Source organism: Haliotis asinina, chromosome 1, assembly GCF_037392515.1.
Source record: "Haliotis asinina isolate JCU_RB_2024 chromosome 1, JCU_Hal_asi_v2, whole genome shotgun sequence".
NCBI lineage: Eukaryota > Metazoa > Mollusca > Gastropoda > Lepetellida > Haliotidae > Haliotis > Haliotis asinina.
The window spans coordinates 52839520-52865659 of record NC_090280.1 but is presented as its reverse complement, the minus strand read 5'-3'; the positions used below and the strand labels follow the sequence as shown (position 1 = coordinate 52865659).

The 26140-nt window shown below is 39.8% G+C and overlaps 1 protein-coding gene across 1 annotated transcript; it reads right to left on the bottom strand.

Moving 5' to 3' along the window:
* Positions 1 to 15092: 15092 nt before the first annotated feature.
* LOC137293843 (sulfotransferase 1A1-like) lies at positions 15093 to 22762 on the bottom strand. The gene is made up of 6 exons (XM_067824618.1): positions 22481 to 22762; positions 21326 to 21504; positions 20191 to 20514; positions 17190 to 17293; positions 16410 to 16593; positions 15093 to 16032 (listed from the first exon to the last, which is right to left on the bottom strand). Exons 1-6 carry the CDS (start codon positions 22501 to 22503, stop codon positions 15923 to 15925), a joined length of 924 nt encoding a protein of 307 aa, XP_067680719.1. The 5' UTR covers positions 22504 to 22762; the 3' UTR covers positions 15093 to 15922.
* Positions 22763 to 26140: the final 3378 nt, after the last annotated feature.

Here is a 26140-nt window from a genome sequence, read left to right as displayed (position 1 = left end):
AGGAGTATGTGGTTTTGGTGAGTGGTGAATGTGCTCAGTTATTAAATATGTAATTGCTTCAAGCATCCGTCAAAAAGATCTGACAGAAAAGGGACGTGAAATATTTCCAATGTGTCATGACCCTCGTTAAATGTTGACATACAACATTGCTGCTAATCTAACTGATAGTAGTTAAAAAGGCATAAAAACAATGTGCTCTCATAAACTCCAAATGCATTTCCTGGAATATTCCACGTGTTTGTGTTTGAAATTAAAATTGCACTTGAACTGAATATGTTTCAGTATTGCAGTTTAACATCTTCTCGATCACCTGTGCATTAGCGGTATATCATTGGCATTAATTTGGAGAGTTATCGACCCGTGGTTTGTTTTGACTTAGTAAATTTCCAACAGTTAGCATTTACTGTATTTGGAGCAATATTCCAACAAATCAAGCCTCTAGAGTCAACATTCTCATACCTGAGGTACAATCGACCATTTCCAACTCACTCTACATTTTACACAGTGCCACAACACTAAAATCAGTGTTGCAAACAGAGCTTTCAAGATATTTCAATCGTCCTTTGTATTCGAAATATGGACCACATTTCCGAATTATTCAGTTCCATGTTTTAACTTGTACCATATGTCCCCATGTTATGTTCAGGGGCACAGCTGACTTGCCTTCTTATGGTTATATTCGTTCACCTTTTCTCCCATTCCTGCGGTCACCATTTGATCAATAGTCAATGGACACCTGCTCATACCATACCCTAAAAGGCAAAAGAAACAGCCTTATGTAGATGGGACAGTAACACTGACCGAATGGATCAGTGTATGCTTATAAGAATCAAGGACAAGAAAATATAACAGAATCTTTCTTAAAGAAAACATTTATTCCCTGTCTAGTGTTTAGAGCAAAGCGGGGCATATAGTGTAAGACTTCATCTGTCCGTCTGTACGTCCGTTTTTTCTTTAATGTAAGGAAAGCACTAGGCCAAGCCAAGTCACTACCCCTCTACATATATGGAAAATGGGCGTTTCTGAGCTTCTGAAACTGAGATGTCTTGGACATGGATATTATTCATGATCGTTCTGCTCGTTCTCACCTCAACATCACCAGCATCACCACTGGTTTCATTCATATCTCCCAGACTGTCCAGAATAGCTAGAAACAAAGGTGCCTGTTTAAAGTAGTTTGTGTATTCCGCCAGGTAGTTTAGACTGCTATATAGCCAGTTCATTTTCCCACATCTGTTACATTTCTCGCTCAGTCCATCTTCCTGTTCGTCTCTGCTGCTTGTACGTCTTTCTATTGAGTTTCATCACCTCACGAGTCATGTCGTGAAGGCTCTTCCAGATGTGTTGTATGTCCACGTTTTTGCCATTCTACAACCTCCATGTAAGTAAATGCTGTCGTTCATCAAGGATGGTTGCTATCTGTCTTGGAGGGTAAGCAATTCACAATCATTTGCCGAACACCAAGCTTTGATATGTAAGCCGTGCATGTTATCTTTGAGCACCCTACAAGTCTGAACACGCTGTTGCCATCGCAAAAGACCCCTCACTACGTGTGTCTGAATCTCTGTAATTGCCTAATGAGGTTAAAATCGGGAGGTGACCTCTGTTCTGTCGTTGTCATCTCGGAAGTTGTCTTTAGAGGACTATCGAGAGAGATTTACATGAGGAACTGGTCCATCAACACATCAGGTTCAGACTTACCTGTTTCTCTCCAGCAGTTGTCTTTCATGAGGTTGACATGCAGTCAGAAGTGGACATGCAATTACATCTGCTGTGCTACATTCCAAGTAAGCGATTGAGTTTAGTTTTACGCCACACTCCATATTCCATATTCCAGCTACACGACAGTGGTCTTGGTGTCAACCAAGTCAGCAAGTCTGACCACCCGATCCGATTAGTGGTCTTTCTAGACATGCATAAGTCGTCTTATGTGACATGCATGGGTTGCCGAAGACTTATTCTACCCACGACCTTCACGGGACAATGCGTTCCAGATGGATGGTGAGTTGTCAAAAGAGTCTTTCATCAGCCTTTTCATACATGGCCATAAAGTGATCCATATTTTTGTGGAAAATACTATGGCCATAGACTTTGATTTGTTCCTTTGCGGGCGATTGATTACGAGCTTTCATAGTAATGTATCTTTGTCTCTGGGAAACAGGTTTTGTTTCAATACATTTCTGTTATTGGAGTTTGAGTAAACAGTCACGGGATTCGCTCCTCATGCTTTGCTTCAGACAGAAAATCTATCACTAATACGTTACATTTATGAGTACCAAAGTAATCCTCCTGCAATATTTTGCTGGGAATATTTGCTGATATATTAGGTTGCCATTGAGTAAAACAAAAAATGTGGTCGGTAGAGGTTGATCAAGCTAGGTTGTAGCAGATGACTAGGTGCTACATTGGAGGGAATCAGGAACCAAAATCGTTCATACTGCTGGTGTTCTAGAAGAGGAGAGTGTTGATACCATGAGGAGGGTGTCTGTCCTGATTATTATTATTATGTTTTCAGATTGAGATAGAAATGCAGCAGAGAGGGTTTGGGTGATCCTGGCACAGTCAGGCTGGTCAAGCTCATCATCATCTCAGGGCCCTCGCCCCCTCTACACGCAGCCCAGACAGCGAATGGGACTTCTCCCAGGAAACACTGCCTAGTCGAACCCACCAAGAACTTTCCGGAGAATATGGAGGCTCCCGAACACTGCAGCCGTCTGCATTACCCAGATTGTCAGAAGGGCTGTGCTCCCGGTGGAGAACCCGGGCACTCCCCTCATCTGCGCCAAGAGATCAGGAGGTACCAAACCAAGGGCACCGAGAACAATGGGGAGCCTGACGACAGTGTGCTTGGGATGCAATCGAGACATTTCAAAGGCGAGGTCCGCATATTTATCATGCTTTTCCTAAATCTTGCCAATCACGTTGCTGTCAAAAGGGACAGAAAATTCTATGATATAAATAATTTCATTGGCTTTATCAAAAAGTACAAGATCAGGTTTGTTAGCTGGACTTCGTCTCAGGCTGTATATTGGCCTATTCCAGAGAAGTTTAAAAGCATCATTTTACAGGACGCCTTGGACATGTTCAGGGTCGTACCATGGATGGACCTCGGAGTCAGAGCCACAGGCATGGCGGAGACGATAGTAAAAGCAGCGAGCCATGCCATCATGTCTTTTAAGATATGCTGTTTGTGCCAAGGAAGGGCATCCACTGACAAGGTGTTGGACAGTCTCTGTAAATTCATTGCAAAGACGACATTTCATACTGATATTTTCTTTAGGAATAACATTCTGGCGATTGCGAGTGGGAAGTGACTGGTCCTGAGCAGCAAAAAGGAAGCCCTCAGTTTCACATTTGAGACCAGCCGACTTCATCCAGGCGAAGGAGTCGGTTGGATTGCTGTTCTGTTCCACACACTGCATGTACACTCGGTGCAGTGGCTTCTCAGACAGCTTCTCCACAAAGGACCGACTGTGGGCTGACTTGGTGAAAGACTTCACCTGGTTTACTCCCATCACTGTACCGTCCAGCAGTACATCGCCATCAACAAAATCAACTTCAAATTTCAAATTGTGTCCAACAGCCTTGGCACGCTTAAAGTAGCTGTGGAATTCCTTGTTTTCATCATGAGTCTTGACGTGCATCACTAGAGGATCATCTGATAAATAAATATGTGCAAAAGTGCGCAATAGAATTCTGTCATGAAGAGCTTCCACATTAATCAAACCCCGACCTCCAGAATTGATTGGCATGTATAAACGATTAAGAGAGGAACGACGGTGGTGTGCTGTGTTGTCAGACATGATCCTTCTGGTCAGGCGGCCAAGACTCTGGATGTCTTGTTTTGTCCAATCAACTACTCCAAAGGAATAGGAGAGGACTGGCACAGCAAAAGTATTAGTGGCTTTGACCTTGTTTCGAGCATTTAGCTCTGAACTCGAGATTTTCTTTAAACGAGATTTATACTCGGCCCGAAGTTTATCTTGAATCTGGGCATACCGTTGATCAATTAGCAGGGTAGTATTGCCATTAAAGAAAGATAGAATTGTGGATAGTCCAGTCTACTACAGGGAAACGTATTTTCAAATAATAAATAAGCAGTTTACTGAAGACGTATTAGAGGTCACATATACTCTAATAGGGTACAAACGCAAAATCACTTGCTGACATCGTTATAAATGAAACCCCGTCATTAAAAATGCTCATTTCGATCTTTAATTATGTTAAATCGACCTTTTTGTCAACAGTGCAAAATTCTCAGCCGCAAACGAAATTCAACCAATCAGAGCGGCGCGTCTCCGTGACGTAATCGTGGGCATAGAAATGAGGGTCTGTGCAGTATTCATCTACATTTCATGGGTTAAACTATTTCGTTTACAGGTTTGTACAAACCTGAAATCGCGAAAGCTGTTGAGAAAAATGAAAGCTATATGTTCTCACAATCTACTATCATGTAGTTTTGTCTCCTGCTTTGTCTAGTTTTCGAGATACAACCCTTGTTTTCATAGACGATTCTGTCAAAATCACTTGGTGTCGCTAGGTTGTAATCCGCGTTAGGTGGTATAAACCTACACGTTATTTGTCATTATTCACTTGATGCTCAGTTAATGAATTCATAACAGGTATAATTAGTGGTAACGCCACTTGATTACTAGACAAAGGCCCCCATTTGGCATTTCTTTTGTCTGGATCGATCACAGGATTAACCGAGAACACACTGATTGATTAATTAGTTTTATGGGGATTTAAATAGGGGATTTGTCGAAAGGTAGTGTTTATGTATGTACATTTACTAATCTATACTGAATACACTCTGTCGTATCTGTGTCTATGTAAAACAACGCCCTTCTTTCAAAGGATTAACCGCCAATACATTGATTGATTGCTCATTATTGGCTAACTAAGTAACTTTTATAAAATAATGACGCACATTATGCAATTAGTTGCCAGGTGTGCTACGAGGTATGGCTGAAAGGTTCTCAGCCTGAGTGGTTTTTCCCCACAGGTGTTTGCCACCAATGAGGACAATCATTTAGTGAATCATAGACACAAGAACTACAAACGTACTAATAGTTTTATCTCAACTACAGCTCTTTTGGTAAACCTACCCTCTGAAATCATCAGAAATGGACAAAACTGAATACAGGGCAGTCATCAAGTACTTGCAAAAGAAAGGGATGTCCCCAACACAGATACATGCTGACATGGTCTCCACTCTAGGGGATGATGCTCCTTCATTTTCTACGGTAAAGAAGTGGGCTGCAGAATTTAAGCGTGGCAGACAAAGCCTTGATGATGACCCACGCTCAGGAAGGCCTTCAACAGCAACCACTCCAGAAAACATCACGCGAGTGCTCGATATGTTGATGGATGATCGACGATTGACTACTCGACATATTGCTAGTGTAGTGGGCATCTCTCATGAGAGGATTGAGCATATTATCACCAACGAATTAGGAATGACGAAAGTTCCTGCAAAATGGGTGCCAAAGCTCTTGATAGCAGAACAGAAACGTGTCAGGTTCCAGGCGTCCCTTGACAATTTGCGTCGTTTTGAAGCAGATCCCGATGATTTTGTGGCACGATTTGTAACCATGGATGAGACCTGGATACATCACTTTCAACCAGAAACAAAACTACAGTCAAAACAGTGGAAGCATCCTGATTCACCAGCTCCGAAGAAAGCCAAGTCTGTTCCTTCAGCTGGAAAGGTGATGGCATCAGTCTTTGGGGATTCCAGGGGTATTCTGCTCATTGATTATCTTGAAAAAGGTCAAACTATCAACGGCAGATACTATGCTGATCTACTGAACCAGTTGCGAGAAGCAATCAAAGCCAAACGACGAGGGATGATCGCTAAAGGTGTCCTATTCCACCAAGACAATGCGCCTGTTCACAAATCGGTGGTGGCCATGTCAACAATCCGCGATTGTGGCTTTGAACTCATTGACCATCCTCCTTATTCACCTGATTTGGCTCCTTCTGACTTCTACCTGTTCCCCAAAATGAAAAAGGAACTCGCCGGTCGCCATTTTGCAAGTAATGATGGCGTCATTTCCGCTGTGACTGATGTTTTTAGGGTAGCTGAAGAAGATTTCTTCCTGACCGGGATTCGGGCCTTGCAGCATCGCTGGCAAAAGTGTGTGAACTTGGAAGGGAACTATGAAGAAAAATGAATTACAAACGTGGACTTTGTAACTTTATTTCACAGTGAGGCTTAGAACTTTTCAGCCAACCCTCGTATCTGGGGTAACCAATGAAACTATACAGCAATGTGAAAAACCTGAGACGATACATCACGTTTTCGAATATTCGACTGTTAAAAGACACATCACTTGAGAAATCTGCAGATGAATTATATATCACTTGTTTTTGTGGATATTGATGGATACATTCCTCAAAGAAGGTAATAGCCTGACATTGCTCCTATGATTTTAATTTTAATATTTGCATTTTTGTTTTTAATACGTTGTCGTAGCTTTCAACAGAATTATTGTTTTCGTCGTTAAGTATAATGATGCAGACGACATACACTAGGGCGTGGGTGCGAATTATGATTCATATAGGAAAACTATGAAATGTCTACATATTACATTCCTGTTATACATTCGCAGATCGCTTCTTTTTATTAAGTTTCAGAATGCATACAAGTATGATTATAAAGTAATTAGGATTATGAGACTAAGTATAAAGACGTTTATTGGCAAGTGTCTGCATACTGGTGAGTGAACGTTACAAACCAAGTAAATTTAGCAAGTGAAGAAATTTATCGCGCAGTTTTTTCACTTCGACCCCGACCTCGCTTAGGTTATGTGACAGGTTGTGTCATGCAAACCCCTCTCGGTAATGATTCAAATACTTATTTATGTAGTTTTGATTTTCTTGATGAGAACAAACTATACATAATCTCATTAATTCAAATGGATTTGACTTCACGATTTTCAAAAATGGCGGCGTCCGGTCTTATAATGAATGCTATTTAAGTTTGTTTTCACCGACTTACAAAAGAACAATTACTTTCTACTGGTAGTAAAATATGTATTTTATTGATGGACATTAGGATTTTACATGACATTGCTTATAACATAACAATTTCACTCTTGGAAGTGAGGTGGAGGTCAATATAACATTGCTTGCAATATAAATGTCACTTCGAGCCTCACCTTGCTTCCTTGGAAGAAGTCCTTATGTTAATAGTTGTGTCATGCAAAATCCTTTTTGCCATGATTCAAATGCATATTTAACTACTAGTAAAAAGTAGTTTTGATTTTCTAACTTGATGAAAAATAATCATAATCTCAATTATTCTAACGGACTTTAGCCCGTGACTTCAGGATTTTCAAAAATGGCGGAGCCCTGTCTGAGGATGAATGCTATTTAAGTTTGTTTTCACCGACTTACAAAATCAAAATTACTTTCTACTGGTAGCAAAATATGTATTTTATTGATGGACATTAGGATTTTACATGACATTGCTTATAACATAACAATTTCACTCCTGGAATCGGTCAATATAAGGGGTCAATATAATATTACTTACGATAGTATTGTCACTTCGACCACATCCTCGTTTCCGAGGAAGAAAGCGTTATATCCATGCAAAATCCTTTTGGTCAGCAATGTGTAGTAAGCAGTCTTGATTTTATAAACTCCATCAAACTTAAGCTCCATTTTCTATCCTGGAAGCGTGGTAGGGGGCGAACCATCTGATTATATACCACAGGCTTCCACAAAGCTCACTTCGCTCACACTAACAAACAATTTAAGCACAAACTACGGAGTCTGGTGGAAATCTGTGCATAGTGACACCATCACCGACCCCAAGGAACAACTGACGGCAACACAACAATTCGGCATGTCTTTGGTGACGTCGAGAAATCAGCAAAATGACGAGCTTCCTACACATTTTCTATACATTTCACTGGAAACCGTTCCTTCTATGACGTCACTGTAGGGCTCTGGCGACAGAGTTACGTAATCTGCGGTTTCATTTGCGGATGAGAGAGAAGCAGACGGCTTTTTAGCAACTTTTAAACGCTTGGTATTAATTAACCACAAGTTTTTTTAAAAAGAAAATGGCGTTTCGTTTATGACTAACGAAAACTATTTCATATGCAGTGATAAAAAGAGTACCAAGAGATTGAGTTTAGTGGTCCTTTAAGATGTATAATGATGTGTAATGACATAATGACACATATACACCTTCAAAATGTCATCTTCACACCATGCACGCATGCACGCAACACACCAGTATGACCATCTTGTCGACATATCGTATCTACAACAAACCTTCTTCACGTTTTCATAAAACAGTGTTAGTATTGGCAAGTCTGGGTGGTCCTGTTGAACTTGCAGCCAATCGTTCACGTAGGTGAAATAATCCCCATTACTCACTGAAATATTGAAAGGAATTTAATGTATATTAAATCTATAAAAATGATGGCACAACTGAGGCATCGAGCGCAAGAGTTCCACATTTCAAACCAGTACTCAGGTCGGAGAAAAATGCTCACATGACAGCAGCATCCCAGAGCGTATTCAAAACAGTGTATCTGATCATAGTGAGTGAGTGAGTTTAGTTTGGCGCCGAACTCATCAATATTCCAGTCATATGGCGGCGGTCTGTAAATATTCGTGTTTGGAGCAGACAATCCAGTGATGAAAAACATGAGCATCGATCTGCGCAGTTGGGAACAGATGACATGAGTCAACCAAGTCAGCGAACCTGACCATCCAATCCCATTAGTCGCCTCTTACGACATCTCAGTAGCTCTTCAAGGCATCTGGACCTTCATTCACCCTGTGTCATTGTATGCATGTAAACTGACTTTAAGGAGTAGCTATAACAGAGACCTAATATCCACATTCAACCTCCTGCCCGTGAAAACATTAACCAAACGTTCACAAAATATCACGGCACTCGCCGTTTTAAAGAAACATAAAACTAAACTCTGTCAACAGAGAAACCCGCATTATGGGAACACTACTTCAGAGGATGTAAGCTCATTTTCATGGATCAGCACTTCAGAGTATGCATACCCACGTTCAGGCAGAATACCGTATAGCGTTTAAAACCACAATATCACAACAGTACGTACACATTCTACGCATAGTTGGACCTGACTACAGACTTAGTATCTCTTTTTATCCTTTTTAGAGTACGTGTTATGAAGTATGGTTATCAAATTGAGGATCGTTTGGTAATGCAGAACGGTAGAAAATAAGTAGAGTGTAAGTCGGTGAATATTCATGACACTAACGCAGCGTTAGTATCCAATGCTATTGTGTATGTATAGCGTTTGGTTGATGTGGACCTAGATCCACTTGCAGTCATGGAGTTTTGTCTGTACCTACTAAAACGATGCCCTGCCATTTTCAAGAAAGGTTTACTTACCGGTGCCTTTGAAATCAATTCTGAGAGAGAGAGAGAGAGAGAGAGAGAGAGAGAGAGAGAGAATAAGTACGCATATGTTACCACCCACTGATAGTCTAAGACATTTGAGCACGCAGATTATGACTCATGCGCAAAGATCTCTGAACCATTCAACGCATAACAGTAAAGTGTAACACATAACAGTGAACTAACTGCATCATGCAACAGTAGAGCAGATCGATCACGAGGCAGTGAAGTGCAACAGTTGGTCCAACACAATGTGTGACAGTAAAGTGCAACAGTTGGTCCCACACAATGTGTGACAGTAAAGTGGAACAGTTGGTCCCACACAATGTGTGACAGTAAAGTGCAACAGTTGGTCCAACACAATGTGTGACAGTAAAGCGCAACATTAAGTTGACCACATGACTCTAATGGTGAAGGAAACAGACTCTTATAGAAAATGAAACACAAGATAGTAGACTCTAATGGTAAAATGTAGCACATAACTGTAGACTCGAATATCTACGTAGAAGACAGTATGTCCAAAGTAGGAGATATTAAGCACTATGTCCAACGTAAGAGATACCATTAACTAGGTAGGAGGTACTAAGTCCTACGTAGGAGATATTAAGTACTGCATTGGATATAGAAAGACCTTTACAGGAGATATTGAATCATAATGTAACTTACTGTAACATCACTCACTGCATCCTTTCAGAAACAGATCTAGAAATTCAGAATACGTCCCGTCAAACCCATAGTTCAGTTTTATTCCTTTCAGATGGTTAAAAAATGATACGCTGACATCTTTGGGATTTCGCGGTATCAAGATTGTCCACCAGTTTCTCGGACAGATGACGGAAATTTAGATGTGAGTTGAGAACTCTTGGGGAGGGGAGCTTATCAGGGCGCTCAGACTTTGGGATCTCCAGCATGGCGAACTCTTTCGCCTTCTTGTTGTACTCAGAGTTACCGGCCCTGAGCATGGTGACTATTTCCCACATCCAGTGGCTACCTGGCAGGATGAGAACAGACAGTACAGTTTACGTGAGTGAATTGGTATTGACACCCGTTTGAATGGTGAATGTGTTTCAGTCAGTATGATCTATAGCTACCAAATCAGGTTCAGTCTAAATCATTAATTTCGTGTGTCACGGAACAACCTGCTTACTGGAGAGTAAAAAAAAAATATGTGTTTGCTGAACAAGTCTGCAAACAGTATATTGTTGAACTTAGGTTTTTACCACATTTGGGATATGTCACCATCAAGACGTCGTCGTCCCTCAGGTGGAATTTCTGAACTTTTTGGATCGTTTCCATGTCATCTTCAGGAGTTGTGACAATCATACGAATAAGGCCGTCGTTTCTATAGAAGGACCATCCATGACCATTCTCATTCCGGTCGTCCAGAATCTCGGGAGTTCTATGAAAAATCACTGGTTAAAATTGAATCACAGTGTCGATTGCCAGTGTGGGGATAGTGCTTGGTGCTACTTACAAAAATAACTATGGTACCTACAAACCAAGATCGACATTATGTTGAACATGGATTTCCACATCATAGATTCTAGCCCTTCCAAGGGACGTAACAACATGCATATAGTTGAGTGACAGTCGCATTTAGATAAACGATATCAACGCAACAATGAAAGACAATACACTGTTGCAGTTTCTCCTCGAGTTTAACTTAAACAATTACTCCAGATCTGACAGAAAACTGACTCGCCAGTGGAATGTTTCTAGTATGTCATGACCCTCGTTAAATGTTGACATGCTGATCTAAATAGACAGTGGTTAAGTGGCATAGAAACACTGTGTTTTCATGAGCTCTAAATGCATTTTACTGAATATTCCACGTGTTTGTGTTTGAAATTAAAATTGCACTTGCACTGAATGTTTCAACATTGTATTTTGGTACCTACTTGATCACCTGTGCATTAGCGATATCTTACTGGCATTAGTATGTAGAGATATCGACATTTGTTTTGAACCCGTAAATTTTCAATAGTCAGCTTTTACTTTATGTGGAGCAACATCCCAACAGATCAAACATCTGGAGTCAGCATTCTCATAGCTGAGGTACAATCGACCATGATCAACTCAAGGCACACTTTACACAGTGCCATAGCACTGAAATCAGTGTTGCAAAAAGGTCTTTTTCCGATATTTCAATCGTCCTTCGTATTCGAAATATGGAGTACCTTTCCGAATACGGCAAAAGATACAGCTATATGTAGATAGGACATTAATTGATCGAATGGATCACTGTGTGGTTTTAAGAAACAAGGATAAGAAGAAATAACAGAATGTTTTTTAACAAAAGATTTATTCCCCGCCTAGTGTTTAGAGCCAAGTGGGGGGTATGTCGTGTGATCGTCTACTCGACCTCACCTCATCAACATTAGTCTGTTGAAGGATTCATATCTCCCAGACTCTCCAAAATAGCTTGAAACTAAGGTACCTTTTAAAAACATTTTGTGTATTTAGACTAGTATATAGCCAGTTCATTTTCCCACATGTTACACTTCTTGCTCCATCTATTTTCCTGTTCGTCCCTGCTGCTTGTACGTCTTTCTGTTGAGTTTCATCAGCGTAATAGCCATGTCATGAACTTTTCCAGATGCATGTACATTTCTCATCATGATTTTCAATTTTGTATGACTACACGTTAATAATAAGAATCCTAACCGGATCATATGTTAGTGGGTAATATTTCAACTTTTGCAGTTAATTATGGTGTTTACTGAAGTTAAACAGTGAAAATGAATTATTATGACTTTGTTAAACAAGAGTAGCACTTTACACTGTAGGTTTGACAGAATACAAAAAAATACACCAAAGCTTAATTTCCATGAAACATCTCAAATATTGGAAACCACGTGACAACATTTTTTATTATTTTCCAAATGAATAGGCTGCCTTTAGAGGTTTGGGTTGAGATTTTCCATCACCTCTGCTACTCTGAGATTGTTAGGGATGTGGCCTATTGTCTGCAAACATTGCAAAGTGATAGCTCTACCCCTTTGAGGTTCTTGGAGATGTGGCCTGAGTCTGTGGAAACTGATAGCTGAAAGCTAACCTCTGTGGTCGTGACAAATCTGATTGGATCTTCAGTTGTGTGATTGTTGCAAACATCAGACCGTATTACGCTCGAGAGATGCATACTACTGTATACATTTTAAACAGCGGAAATGATCGTGTCTTTGTTTATCAGTGGTAGCACTTGACACTGTAGGTTTGACAGAAAACAAAATATGGACCACCATATCTCTGCAAATTGGAAACTGATAGCTGAAAGCGAATCTCAGTGGTCGAAACAAATCTGGTTGGATCTACAGTTGTGTGATTGTTGCAAACAGTTGAACCATCACATTTATCTAGCTGAACACATACCGATGTGTTCGAAAGTTGGAAAACTATGAAGCGATGATGTATTTGCAGATTTTGAGATCATGACTATTTTAAATTACATCGTTCCATTTGTATATAATTTGTTGTGAACTTACGAATTAACTTTACTTGCTTGGATTTTTGTGACCTCAAACGAACATTTTGCCTTTCATGAAATGTTATTATTTTTGCTGACGAACGTTTCAGCTTACCACCTTACATGGAAGCGTTGTTTGTTTGAAATGACACTTTTATCTACATCAGATGGACATATTTTCTTTCTTTTCAAGTTGCACAAAACGTTCATGCTGCATTAAGTTTCAATACAAATAAACTGGTCTTAAAGAGAACAGTTGCGTAACTTGAACATTACAATTTAACCAGGATTAATCCCTTTAAAAATTCATGAAACTTGAGGTGGTAAAAGTATTCAGCCCTGTCATTGGCACTAAATGTTACAATCACTAGATAGTTCTTACTTGTGAAAATTCAGGTGGCATCTTTGAAGCATTATGGATCAAACTTAACCTTCGCTCTTTTCGACCTATTTCAGTGTGCTTTCCAATTTTGATGTGACTAAGGTGATTCTGCGTTCAAAGCGCACACACTAAATAGAATTTTTCTTCAGTTTCTGTTACAGTTTTAGGAAAATCTGATTGTTTTGTACGTACCTGATTTTGCTTCAAACATGGCTAACGTTTAATAATAGATTGTAAAGAAAATCTGCAGTAGCTTTCAAACCTAAACGTTTTTGTTGTCCTGAAAAGTTGGACTAAGAATATTTTGCTTTGCAAACCTTCAGCTATGTGATTAGAGTGTGAAGCATTCTTTTATACCCTTTAATCTGTTGATGTTTCAAAGCAGCTAGTGTCCGTTCCATCACAGCCTACATATCTTCTTCAGCTGTTTCCTCTCTGGTCCCATAATGTTTTTCTGACCTGGGTATCTCGATACTGACTTGGTCTTAACTCAACTTGCTCCTCAAGAGCTCTCTTCATGTAGACAGAGGACATATTAACCGTCAGGTGGCAAGATGGAAACTATCCGCTGCCCGACTTCTTATACTTTCCTATGACGCGTACGTGTAGGGAATCAAGAATGACACTTTCCTGTGTTTTATTCTTGCACGTTCCTACAGAAAGTGGATCTGTACAAAAGGGGATCCGGAAAGGCACTTTCTTCTTCACGACACACTACTTGTATTCTTTAGAAAACGGTGGTACATGTTTATAGTCTAGTCTTACAGTATAAACAGTTAAATACACCCTGTCATCCACGTGTAGCAGTCAACGGAATGTGTCAGAGGGTTACATTGTACTGTGTAGTGGCTCTCAGTATATGATGTATAAACTTAGGCATCTGTGCATGATACCTCCATTCTATTGCAAAAGAACTGACACATACCTACATTATTTTTTTAAAACTGTGTACATTCAGTGTTATATATAAAGACAGTAACACAGACTAAGACAGTAACACATTAATCATAATGTAATACAATCGTTTAATATTCTACACACCCCGTCAGTGTCCATACAGTCAGAAAACAACATAATGTCCACAACGTAATGCAATAGTTAGGCACTCGACACTCGACACTCGACACAGTGTATAACAGTCACCAAACCACATCAGCCTCAAATGTGCACGGGAATGTCCGGCCGAGGATATAATAATTCACCATACCTCACAGAAAAATGTCGTTTTCTGACTGGCTTAGCGCTCTTCTATAATTTTTTTCCATGTATCCCACTTGCAAGCGAGGCACACCGCAATGTACCCTGCTGCCAATAATCATTCGGTACTTAGCGGTAGTACTTCTTTATCTCGAACAACATTGAATACGCATGATGCACGGAAATTACCAGTGTTTTGCGAATGCAACTCGACGGAATGGAAATAACTCTAAATTCGTTTTTCTTGTGTCGTCTGCAAGATCTAGTAATGGCTACAAAAAGATTTGCATTGCATTCCAAGCAATGAATTTTGAGAAAACGTTCAAATGTAGTCCCTGTGAATATCAAGAAGGGGAATTAAACCGCGGCGATTTTACTAAGACAATACCTGCAGGAAAAACAACAAGATTTGAATAGTTTGATTCTAACTGTGTGGCTGGAGTGTACGATCCGATACCCATGCTTCAAACAGTTCAAAATTAACACTGAGGTGTTCGGTAAGATAGCTATGTTGTTCACTGGCCCCTCGAGGTCCATGTGTTTATGTACCCCGATGTTTGTTCCTCGAGGGTACTTCAACCTATGCACCCTTTCGTGACCAGTCAAGTTATAATGTACAGTAGAGTAAAGTTAACACGGAAAAGCAACAGTAAAGATCAAAATCAATTTACTGATAAAACTTACAATAACCGTCTTAATGTGACCTTCAGATTATATCATTTAGTTTGGCCGAAGCATAGATGGTCAGTTGCGAGCATGCATCGAAGGTATACGTCGTAATCCACGTGTTTTGACCTTGAGATATAAACATACAGTACAGATAAACGCACAAAGGTGTCTATCTGGTCCTGCATGCTCGCTATCAGTGTGACCCTTGGCAGGTGTAAGATAGTGCAATGTGGTAACTAGTCTGTGATATTTGCAGGTTTCAAAAACATATATAGTGATAAAATATTTGTTAAAGTTTGCCAGCTTTCTACTTTTAAATGGTAGTAACACAGAAAAAACTGACAAGGTTTAACAAATAGTTTATGACAAATAGCTTATTACAGTATGTGTCGAACTTTGTCATTTTAATCCATATTTATATGCATATGAACACATTCACAGATATGTTTTTGCCTTGTTCATATGTTACAAAGGTCCAAATAATGCTAACCTCTTTAAATACATGCAGTATCAAACTGCGGTATCAAAAATACAGGTACATGCACTGTAAATGTACACTTACCTATATTTCCATCATATTTGTTTTGACATGTAAAGGGTATATAGAAGTCACTCACTCATCCATTTTGTAAGATTTGATTGATTCTCGACAGCATTACCTGTTTCAAAGTCAGCAATATAATAACCATGGGTCAGAGGTTATAATGCGTAGTTTGAACTGAAGATACAACATTACCATGAATATTCATGGACATATCCTGGATATTTTGGTCCTTTCGTGTCATTTATCCCATGACCATCATACTGCTAGTTATTCATACGTGAATACAATGCCCGTTCCTTCCAATCGGCGCTCAATCACGTCATCAAATTGTTCGTTCTGGGCAACTGTTATCCAGTTCTTCCAGTCTCCAACTTCACCTGAAACAGCAAATAATACGTCATGTTCAAACGTGAGTCATACAATGTAAGGTCAGTAAGTGACATGTCTAACTCCTCAAGTACGCCATTTAAGATTAATTCATAAAGGAAGTATCATGTCTGTAATTTCTCAGTGTCACAAAGCTTTCCGTGAACATTGCCTCTCTGGGTACCCTCAGATGGAGTATTTTTTTTATTTTATTTGTGGAAAACTATCCTGGGAATCGGTTTGATTTATACATTCATATCAGTCTCATGAATGAGTAAGTCCTTCAATTACAGTATTAGTTCTTGGATCTACATTATGTCCAGTCTTCAGTTAATGTATGAATGACAGGTAGGAAACAGTGACAAGGAGGACCAGAGGCCTATCTTACCTTTCCTATACAATCCTTGGTGACCTTTTTTCCAGACGTCAGGTCGATAAAGTTTGTGCTCCTTGCCCTTGTCTGCCGTCCTCATCTTATCAATGATGCACGCTTCTGCTATGCGCTCACATAGTTCATCACTGACAGACACTCCAATGAAGTCGGCAACCGTTCTGATGTTTTTAAGAGGATCCTAAAATCGACAAAACAAGTGTCGTCATTTCGAACAAACGTGTGTAAAGAGCACTTATCCTTGAACAATTAGCAGTACCACAGCCGTTGAAGAAACAGAATTATTGATAGTCCAATATGCAAAAGGTAAACGCATCTATGAATGACCACGTAGTCCCTGTACAGTTAACCAACCATATACTATGACATACCGGAGAACTAATGACATACCTTCTGAATATAACCAGATTATTTAACGAAAAATACAAACTAAGAAAACACTCGCCATTTTCTCAAACCGACAAAATGTAATCATGGTACTTGTTGACGATGGATTTGGATGCATTTGATACGGGTGTTATTGGCAGTATCACCCAAATCACATCAATGAGAAACTCACGACAGATGTCATGCACATGATGCAGGTCTATGTGAATGTGGATTGTATTTAGAGTGAGTGAGTGAGTTTAGTTTTACGCCACACTCAGCAATATTCCGGTCTGTAAATAATCGAGTCAGGACCAGACAATCCTGTGATCGAGGGCATGAACATCGATCTGCGCAACTGGGAACCGACGACATGTGTCAACCGAGTCAGCAAGTCTGACAGGTACAAACCTTTTTCAAGTTTTCATAAAACAAAGTCAACATTGGCAGGTCCGGGTGGTCCTTTTGCACTTGCAGCCAATCCTTTGCGTATTCAAAATAATGACCATTACTCACTGAAATATTGGAAGGAATTTAATATATATAAAATCTGACTTTCGAGCCAGCGTCCAATATGGGAGATTCAAACAATAGCACTTAAGAACATCTCGCCACAGTCGCCACCACAATTCACTGAAATATTTAAAGGTCTACAGTATATACAGTATCTATATGTTCAACAATCATATACAGCGTGTAAATACTCTTAGAGACACACCGTATCAGATAAAAGCATCTCAACGCATATGAACACTGTAGCGCCTCAGGGCATCTCAGCCAACTTTCACACACTAGCACTTCAGGACATCTGAACCTACACTCACACAGCAGCACTTAGGGGTATCTCAACCTACACTCAACAACATCACTTCAGGGCACCTAAACCTGCAGTCACACTGCAGCACTGCCAGACATCGGAAGCTATGGTCACACTGCAGCAATGCAGAGCATCTGAACTTATACCCACACGGGAGCACTTCAGGGCATCTGAACCTACATTCAGACAGCAGCAGTTCAAGGTATCTGAACCGAGATTCACAGAGAGCATATCAGGGCGTCTGAACCTACGTTCAGACAGCAGCATTTCAAGGTATCTGAACCGAGGTTAACAAAGAGCACTCCAGGGCGTCTGAAACTACATTCAGGCAGCAGCAGGTCAAGGCATCTGAACCGGGATTAACAAAGACCACTTCAGGGCGTCTGTACCTACATGCAGGTAGCAGCACTTCAGGCATCTGAACATTATTAATACAGCAGCACGTCGGGGTACATTCGCACAGTATCATTTGTATGCATCTAATACAGCTTTCGGGAACGAGCGCTAATAGAGAACTAATATGTACATTCAGCCAGTAACAATGACTAAACGGTCACACAGGAGCACGGGACACACCGTTTAAAAGAAGCAGTTCGAGCCCAGCTTCCAGGAGCAGCATGAAAGGAAGCTACGGTGCTTAAAAGTTTGTTCTGACAGGGAAGTACGAGAGAGAACATAGAGAACAAGCTTTCTAAACAGGACGAACACACTCCAGAATAAGCCCAACTCAAAGACACTTAAGGTGGAGTGTATTCAATCTAACTATCAACCACTTTCATATATGAAGGGAGATATCAAGACAACAACTAGATCTGTAAACAAACTGAATATACGACGTACAACCATTAAGGATAGAGTCCGCTATTTTCAGAGGGAAAGCTATTGAACATAGAACATTCTGAGTCGAGTAGCCGTCAGAACAATCTATTGTTTTACGGTTTGAGGAATGAATGAGACATTCGTGACACTAATAAACAGAATCGTTGATTAGAAACTTCCTGGAGAAGGAGATTAAACATATGTAGAAGTAAAGCTAGATTAACAGATCAGTTGGACCTATACAGAGGCAATTGTAAGGAAGCGTGTTTCGAACTTTTCCTCAACAGAGGAAAAGTAAACAAACTGGAAAGTGTAATGTCGTCGAACACTTCGACAGTCTTTCAAATCTGATTAAATCTCTGTTCACATAAAATTGCTTAACAAATTCTAAGGCTGTAGGGCATGGCGCTGTTATAAATGCGTTCTTCAAAGCTGAGTGTTGTACACTATTGGGAACTTTTACCTTATTGTGTAATAAAATTCTTCATACAGGTATTTTCCCTCCCGCCAAGACCCTTGGTGTTATAATACCTATTCATAAAAGAGATCGTATCTCCGTGATAACTGAAGAGGTATCACTTTGCTCTCTTGTTTTGGAAAGCTTTTCACTAGAATTTTATGTAGTAGACTCAGGACGTGCCCTCATGTTTATGGGGCACTAATACAGGAACAGGCTAGTTTAAGGGAGAAATACAGCACTATAGAATGTATGTTCCTGTTACAAAATCTTATCAGTATATCACCTAATAACACCTCAAATTATATTAGCACTAGAATCTTTACCACTAGAATCTTTAGGTAGTGTTCATAACAATGTCAAGTCTTGGGTTAAAGGCAGTAACAGTTGATAATTATTCTTTCTTCTTCAGTTATGATTTAGGAGTTAGACAGGATGAAAATATTTCGCCCCCTTAATTTTTGTTATTTTAGATGACATTGTTGACAGTTAAGCTTGAGTATTGATTTAGAACATTTACACTTATGTTGATATTATTTACTGACGACATGGCCTTATTCAGGAAAAGTATTGGTGGTTTGCAAAATGATTCAAGTGTCCTTTCAAGTTATTGTGACAAATCTGTTATCGTCGCAAAAAGCAAGATTGTTGCTTTTACAAAAGGTGGTAGATTAGGGAAAAAGGTTACGATGATGCTCCTTCCTGAGTGTAGGTTTAAAGGCCGGGTCCCCGTTTCACAAACTCTCGTAAGCCTAAGATCTCGTAAGTTTTCTCGCAGCCATTATACCTCTTATACTATAACACAGGAGCTACGGATGCTACGAGAATAGTTACGAGATCTTAGGCTTCCGAGAGCTTTGTGAAACGAGACCTGGCCCTTTAAACCTACATTCAGGAAGGAGCATCATAGTACCCGTCTCTGGACAGTACATCACGTCGGTACATATGATCCTAAAGGGAACATTATGGCAGAGGATTAAATGCTTTAAGTGAACTTTGTAGCACATTTACGGAGACCTGTTTAAATATTTGAACTAACTTTCAACCAGCAACGTATCAGAACGTACCAATCTACGCGGAGACATCAGTACATAAGGGCGTCAAATTTCATAGTGAATTGTGGCATCTGTGGCCTAAGTTAGTTTCACGGTTGAAGACAAGTATTACACCTACCATTTTTGTAACTGTTAATTAAATATAGCAAATCAGATTGATATCAAAATATAAATACACAACACGGCGAGCATCATATTATACCATCCAACTCCGTGGTTATTACTATGAATCGCAATAAAGCATAACAGCATCTACGTACTCACTTTTTCCTTCCAGAAACAGATCCAAAAATTCTGAATACGTCCCGTCAAACCCGTGGCTCAGTTTTACTCCGTTCAGGTGGTTAAAAAATGATACACTGACATCTTTGGGATTCCGCAGGATCAAGATTGTTTTTATCTTCTTCTCCACCAGATTTTCGGGCAGATGACGGAAATATAAATGTGTGTTTAGAACTCTTGGGGAGGGGAGTTCATCAGCCTCTTCAAAGTTTGGCGGATCCAACATGGCGAATCCTTTCGCCTTCTTGCTGTACTCAGAGTTACCGGCCCTGAGCATAGTGACTATTTCCCACAACCAATGGGTACCTGGTGGGATGAGAACAGGCAAGACAGTGTGAGTGAGTGAACACATGTCTACAGTGTTTAAAATAGTGTGTGCCCGGCAGCCAGCTGCTTGCTACTTACATGGCGGGCTTACAACTTTATTTCATAGGCGGCCCTGTCGGCCAATTAGTTTTCCATGGGTATATATTTTACCATGTCTCTGACTACGGGTGATATTTGGAAAAACGTTTACATTTGTGGTAGCTAGACGACGTCTGTATGTATAGTTCTTGATCAGTCAAACCGTAACTACCACAGCTCAGCCTACCCTTTTATCTAACACTAAACGTGATTGGTCTAAAGAATGCTTTCAGCGACCAGGTCGTTTTTGTTAAATTTTCACAAGGTGAGTTACAAATCCCGTGTGCTAATTGCATAGAGAACATGTAGAGACCATTCTTGCCAAAGATACTTACCATTATGACTTTGCCTGTTTGTCTCATTCTCATGGCAGTGACTCTAAATGAATCAACATGGACCACGAAGCTATGCTTTGAAAAGGTTTGCTTTTGCATATATTTACGTTTATCTCACAATAAATAATTCTTTGATAAGACTATTTCAACACCTTAAGTTTCTTATTCGTAATACAGGGCTGGTTACATGTTCACAGGTCCAGCAACATGTTTCAGTTATCAGTCCGGTGGGCTCCCTGGTATTTTGAGGAGTTTCATACACTGATTGTCATTTTGTGTCATCGTGTCCCCCCGTTTACTGCGGAAATAAAAGAAAACATTCATTCACAGAAATGAGAACTCATTCATTCTGTTTATTTTTCAGCGTGGGTTCTTACCACATTTGGGATATGCCGCAATCAAAACGTCATCATCCCTAAGCTCCAGTTTCTGAACTTCTCTGAGCATTTTCATATCATCCGTAGGGGTCGTAGCAAACCATCGCAGAACGCCGTCATTTTTATAGAAGGACCATCCATGACCATTCTCATTCCGGTAGTCCAGAATCTCGGGAGTTCTATAAAGAATCACTGGTTATGTTTGAATGACAATGGCAGAATCACTTGTGTAAGGATGCTACTTGATTCTTCTTACAATGATGACAGTGGTGCCTAGAAACAATGACACTACTTGAGTGTTAGTCGCATTTACACAAATGATATCAATACAGCAGTGAGCAACACTGTTGTGATATGATGGAAGGCGTACCTTGTTCGGTGTCCGCCCATGTTTAAATTACTTCCCAGTGATTAGCAGCGTTACGGTCAAAACACTTATTTTTCTTAAACTTTATTTTCAAAATCAGTAATGTGCATGGCTATACGCGTGTAAGGTGCTTTGTATGTACAAGTATTTTGGGCATTTGTGTTGATACATTTGTACTTGCTTCATAATGTATTTTGCAGTTAGGAAACCGGTATGTCAATACACGTATTTTCCTGAAGCTAAATTTTCCAAAATTCCAAGTTTTGTATTTAACTAAGTGTCATTGTACTCTTATTCCGTTGAATGATTTGCCACTTTTTAACACCGTTTACACAGAGGGGTAACTGCCTCGTGGCATGCTAATTGAGGCCATGTGCTTGCAGTGTCAACATTCACCCACGAGGATGTCCAAAAAGTGTTGAACATAATCATGATTGTATTTTTCATATTTTCTGACCAGTGGTTTGTTACAGTAACTTTAGTCTATCTTTTCATGTAAGTCATGTTACAGTAATATTTCCTAAAACGTATTGAAGTCTACTATTTTCAGTTAATCTGCTGCGAAAGGCAACTGGAACTATATATGAATTAGATTAACAATTGGAAATGGATTGGCTACGTTGAAGAGATGGACTTTCAATAACAGTGATACACGATACAAGAATCATGTTGTTCGCAACGAGCAGCATAAGCACGTCAGTTGTGACAAATTCGCCTCATTTAGGACCAAGATGGCGACAGAACTAGCACTGCGCTGAAGCACAAAGATCAGCGGAAAGATTACTTACCGCCCACCTTCCATACTGATCATGACGTATTACTGACTTCCTTCAACACACAACTGTGCACGTCTCGCATGACTTTGTTGGCATGGTGAAGAAGGAATCGTCCCAACCAGTGTTCCAGTTCCCTGTTAAGGAGCTGCACTGTTTATTCGAGGTCGCTAGGTCCAGATCCACAGAAGGGTGTCACACAGCTCTTATTAGAGGCTGTTTATAGAAGTCACAGATCTGGAATAACGTACGTTACTCCGATAACAGTAGCAGCATATACCGGGTTCAGAGTTGCGTCCCTTGAGTACCCAAAAAATCTACGGAAGTGTTATATTGATTGCCAGTTCACGCTGAATATGTTTACTGTCTTCTCCTTGCCTTTCCCATAGGAGGAGGTGGGTTGAATGGGAGGTGAATGTTCTAAGCCTTTACGCCAGGAGTGAGTTCGTTAGTCAATAGTCACGGCAGCAGAATGTCATATTGACTTAACATTAATCATAATGTACACATTTTATAAACCTGTCGACGAAGGAGAGTAAAACCAACTACTATATCATAGTAACAAGAAAACAAAATAGCATATATCTTTAACATAAGATCTGATACACGAACATGACAATATACAAGAGGATGAGTAACTTCCACAGCTGAAGGTACATCACCATACTAGGGACCACGAGGAAATGGAATTATAATTGCTTCAAGCAGGTAAGAAAATGTGTCATTATTTCCAGTCTGTAAGTGACCCACGTTAAATTTTGACGTTAAACTTTGCTACTGATCTAACTTCTTAGTGGTAAAATTACACATACACACTGTTCTTTGTTTGGTGTTTGTGTTTGAAATTGAACTGAATATGTTTCGACACTGTAATTAAGTAGTTACTTGATCACCTGTGCATTAGTGGTATGTCACTCGCAGCAGTATGGAGAGTTATCGACCTTTGTTTTCTTTCCTTACTTTTCAATAGTCAACTAAGTCAACTTTTATTTTTATGGGCGCATTATTCCAACATATCAAGTCTCATGTGTCAGCGTACACATAGTTCAGGTACAACTGAGCATGGGGAATTCTATGTAGGAATTCTATGCAAACTTGCACTCACATCAGTGTTGTCAACAGGCTTTAGCAATTACTTTTGATGTTGTAGTCCTCCATGCCTCTAGGCTGTTGGGAGTTCTCTATGTTGGCCTTTTCTGTTTGTGTCTGTTTTTCAGCAGAATATCAGAATATTGCCGTTGATGCTGGCGAACTCAGTTTTCCATTGTTTCTCTTGGCATTTACCTTACCTTTGCATGTGTTTGTGCGATGGATGATGCTTGATACACTCACTAACGTCACTATTTTATCGCTGAATCCTCAAGACATTTTTGATCATATACTGAGTGGTGAAAGAAACGTCACATGTCAAATCCAAATGCAAATTACTGTTCTGATGAGGTGGTGTTTTTATTATACTGTTTTGTTAACATGTTTTTCAATGCAAATTTCGAACATCAGGGAGTTTTCAGATGAAAAATCATATCAACCAAACGCACCTAAAAAGCAGACATGGTAAAAGGGTTTTAACAAACAGAGAAGAATAAGATGAACTCGTTCATGATCGATTCATTAAAAACCAAAACGGCCATATAAAGCTGTGATACAAAATGACATTTTCAGGGATTTGATAGGATTCAGTGTAGGTAATTGTGATAGAATGAAAACAGTTCGAGTTCGGTCTCTATGCTAACATGCTACATGGTAGTTATCGAATAGTTTATACTTCAGCTGTTCTTAAGGTTTTTAAGTCCGACTTAGTGTTCTTTTTGAACTTTGAGTTCGCCCTTCCTGAGTTATATACGCACTTACCCATATCAACGCCGGTTGCTCCCATCTAGTCAGTCTATCGTCTATATAAGGTATGTCTGTTTCATATCAATGATTTCAGTCCTGGGGGTTCCTGTTTCACGACTCGTTTGACGTATATGGAAAGTGGGCGTTCCTTGGAATTAATTTGACTGCCTGAGTTTACTAGGTGTTTGCACGTATAAATCAAGCTGGACATGTCTTGAAAGCGCATCATCCAGAACACTGTGACTCTCAACACATTCATGACTATCCATGATTGCGTTGATGTTTTGCACGGAAGAAACCTCTGATGTCAAAACCATATCATGGCCCTGTCCTCATCTATGCCCGTCTATGCCAAAACTATCTGCGATGGGGAACACTGCATCAAAACTGCGTTATAGAAAATACTGAACTATGGTTTTTTTTCTCAAGAAAGCCGATGTTATGTTTCGATAGTCGATGGCAGTGTGAAACAAAGACGAAGGCGTGGGCAGCTGTTTCCAGTGATTGGATTGTTGAAAGGGACTCAGACTCATGCAGTGGTCCAAGCATCATGGTGTTGAGATGCAATCGGTCTTGAACAACAGAGTTGTCACCAGGATGAGGAAATAACGTAACATCTGCTTGCTTTATGCGTTTTCATTTTTTTCTGTGCTTCTGAACGCCCGACCGACCCTAATTTTATTGACGACCACCTCATCGCCAAAGAAAAACATCTATACATCCATATGTGAACATTAGTAAGATCTCCATTAAAATAGATATGTATTATTGCATCCTTAAGAAGTTATAGATGTTTTATTATTCTAACCCACCTGTGCCCCCCAACAGGTAACAATACTAGTACTTGGACATGCACTATCCCCGTCTTCGTTTATCAATGCATAAATGACGCGAACAGGGCCAAAGGTCAATCTAAAAATTTCTATACACACCATGGTGAACTTCCTTCCATCTACTGGACGGATCAGTGGCATTTTCCTTGATCTTTCCTTGTTTCTTTTAGATGCACACTTCTGTTCTTGGATGACATAGTTATTCGCTGACAGACAATCCAATGAAGTCGGCAACCATTTTGATGTTTTAACAAGATCCAAAATCAACCAAATATATGTCATCTCGAACAAATGTTGTAAAAGAATACTTACCTTTGAACAATTAGACATACAACTGCCGTTGAAGAAAGATATACTTATGGATAGTCCAGTAGACTATCCCGGTAAACGAATGTTAGAATACAAATAAGCCCCAGTACAGTTAACTAATGATGTATAATGATGTAACTTTCCAAATGTCATCAGACTGGTACACGAGAAAGGCCAGCTAACACAACACTCGCCCCTTTTGTCAAACTCTGTGACAGCAGCGCGTCAAAACTGACAAACGAAAATATGTACTCATGTTATAAAATCGATGCTGATGCATTTGGCAATAGGCAATATCACAGGCATCACATCAATAAGCATGTCACAACGGTTGGCGTGCACATGACACAGTTACATGTTGTATGTAAGTCCCCAAAACTTTCAAAGTCAATTTTGCTAAAACATACCTTTTAATCGTAGTATTTTATTTAATTTCTGGCTCAACATTCCTACCATCGGCAGCGGCTGAATGGATGGGGTAAATCCTTTAGTTGTTGGCGACTTTATAGCCTGGTTTTATATATTATCGTCTTCTACAGCTGAAGTATACCCTCCCAAAATCCTCAAAAAGAAACGCATAGTGAAAATGGTAATTTCATGTAGCAATGAATTAAAACATGATTCATGGTTTTGTTTATCTATGGTGTTTATGTCTTGAAAAATCACAACAAAAGGCACCATCCGTAAAATTGTCGTA

Bases quoted from the DNA above. Each gene is read 5' to 3' on its own strand.
- LOC137293843 (XM_067824618.1), bottom strand. From the start codon at position 22,503: ATGATCAGTATGGAAGGTGGGCG. The intron at 20,515-21,325 runs GTAAGAACCCAC...TCATCCCACCAG, and splicing joins TGCGGCATATCCCAAATGTG to GTACCCATTGGTTGTGGGAA. The intron at 16,594-17,189 runs GTTTGTACCTGT...TGTCGATTTTAG, and splicing joins TTTATGAAAACTTGAAAAAG to GATCCTCTTAAAAACATCAG.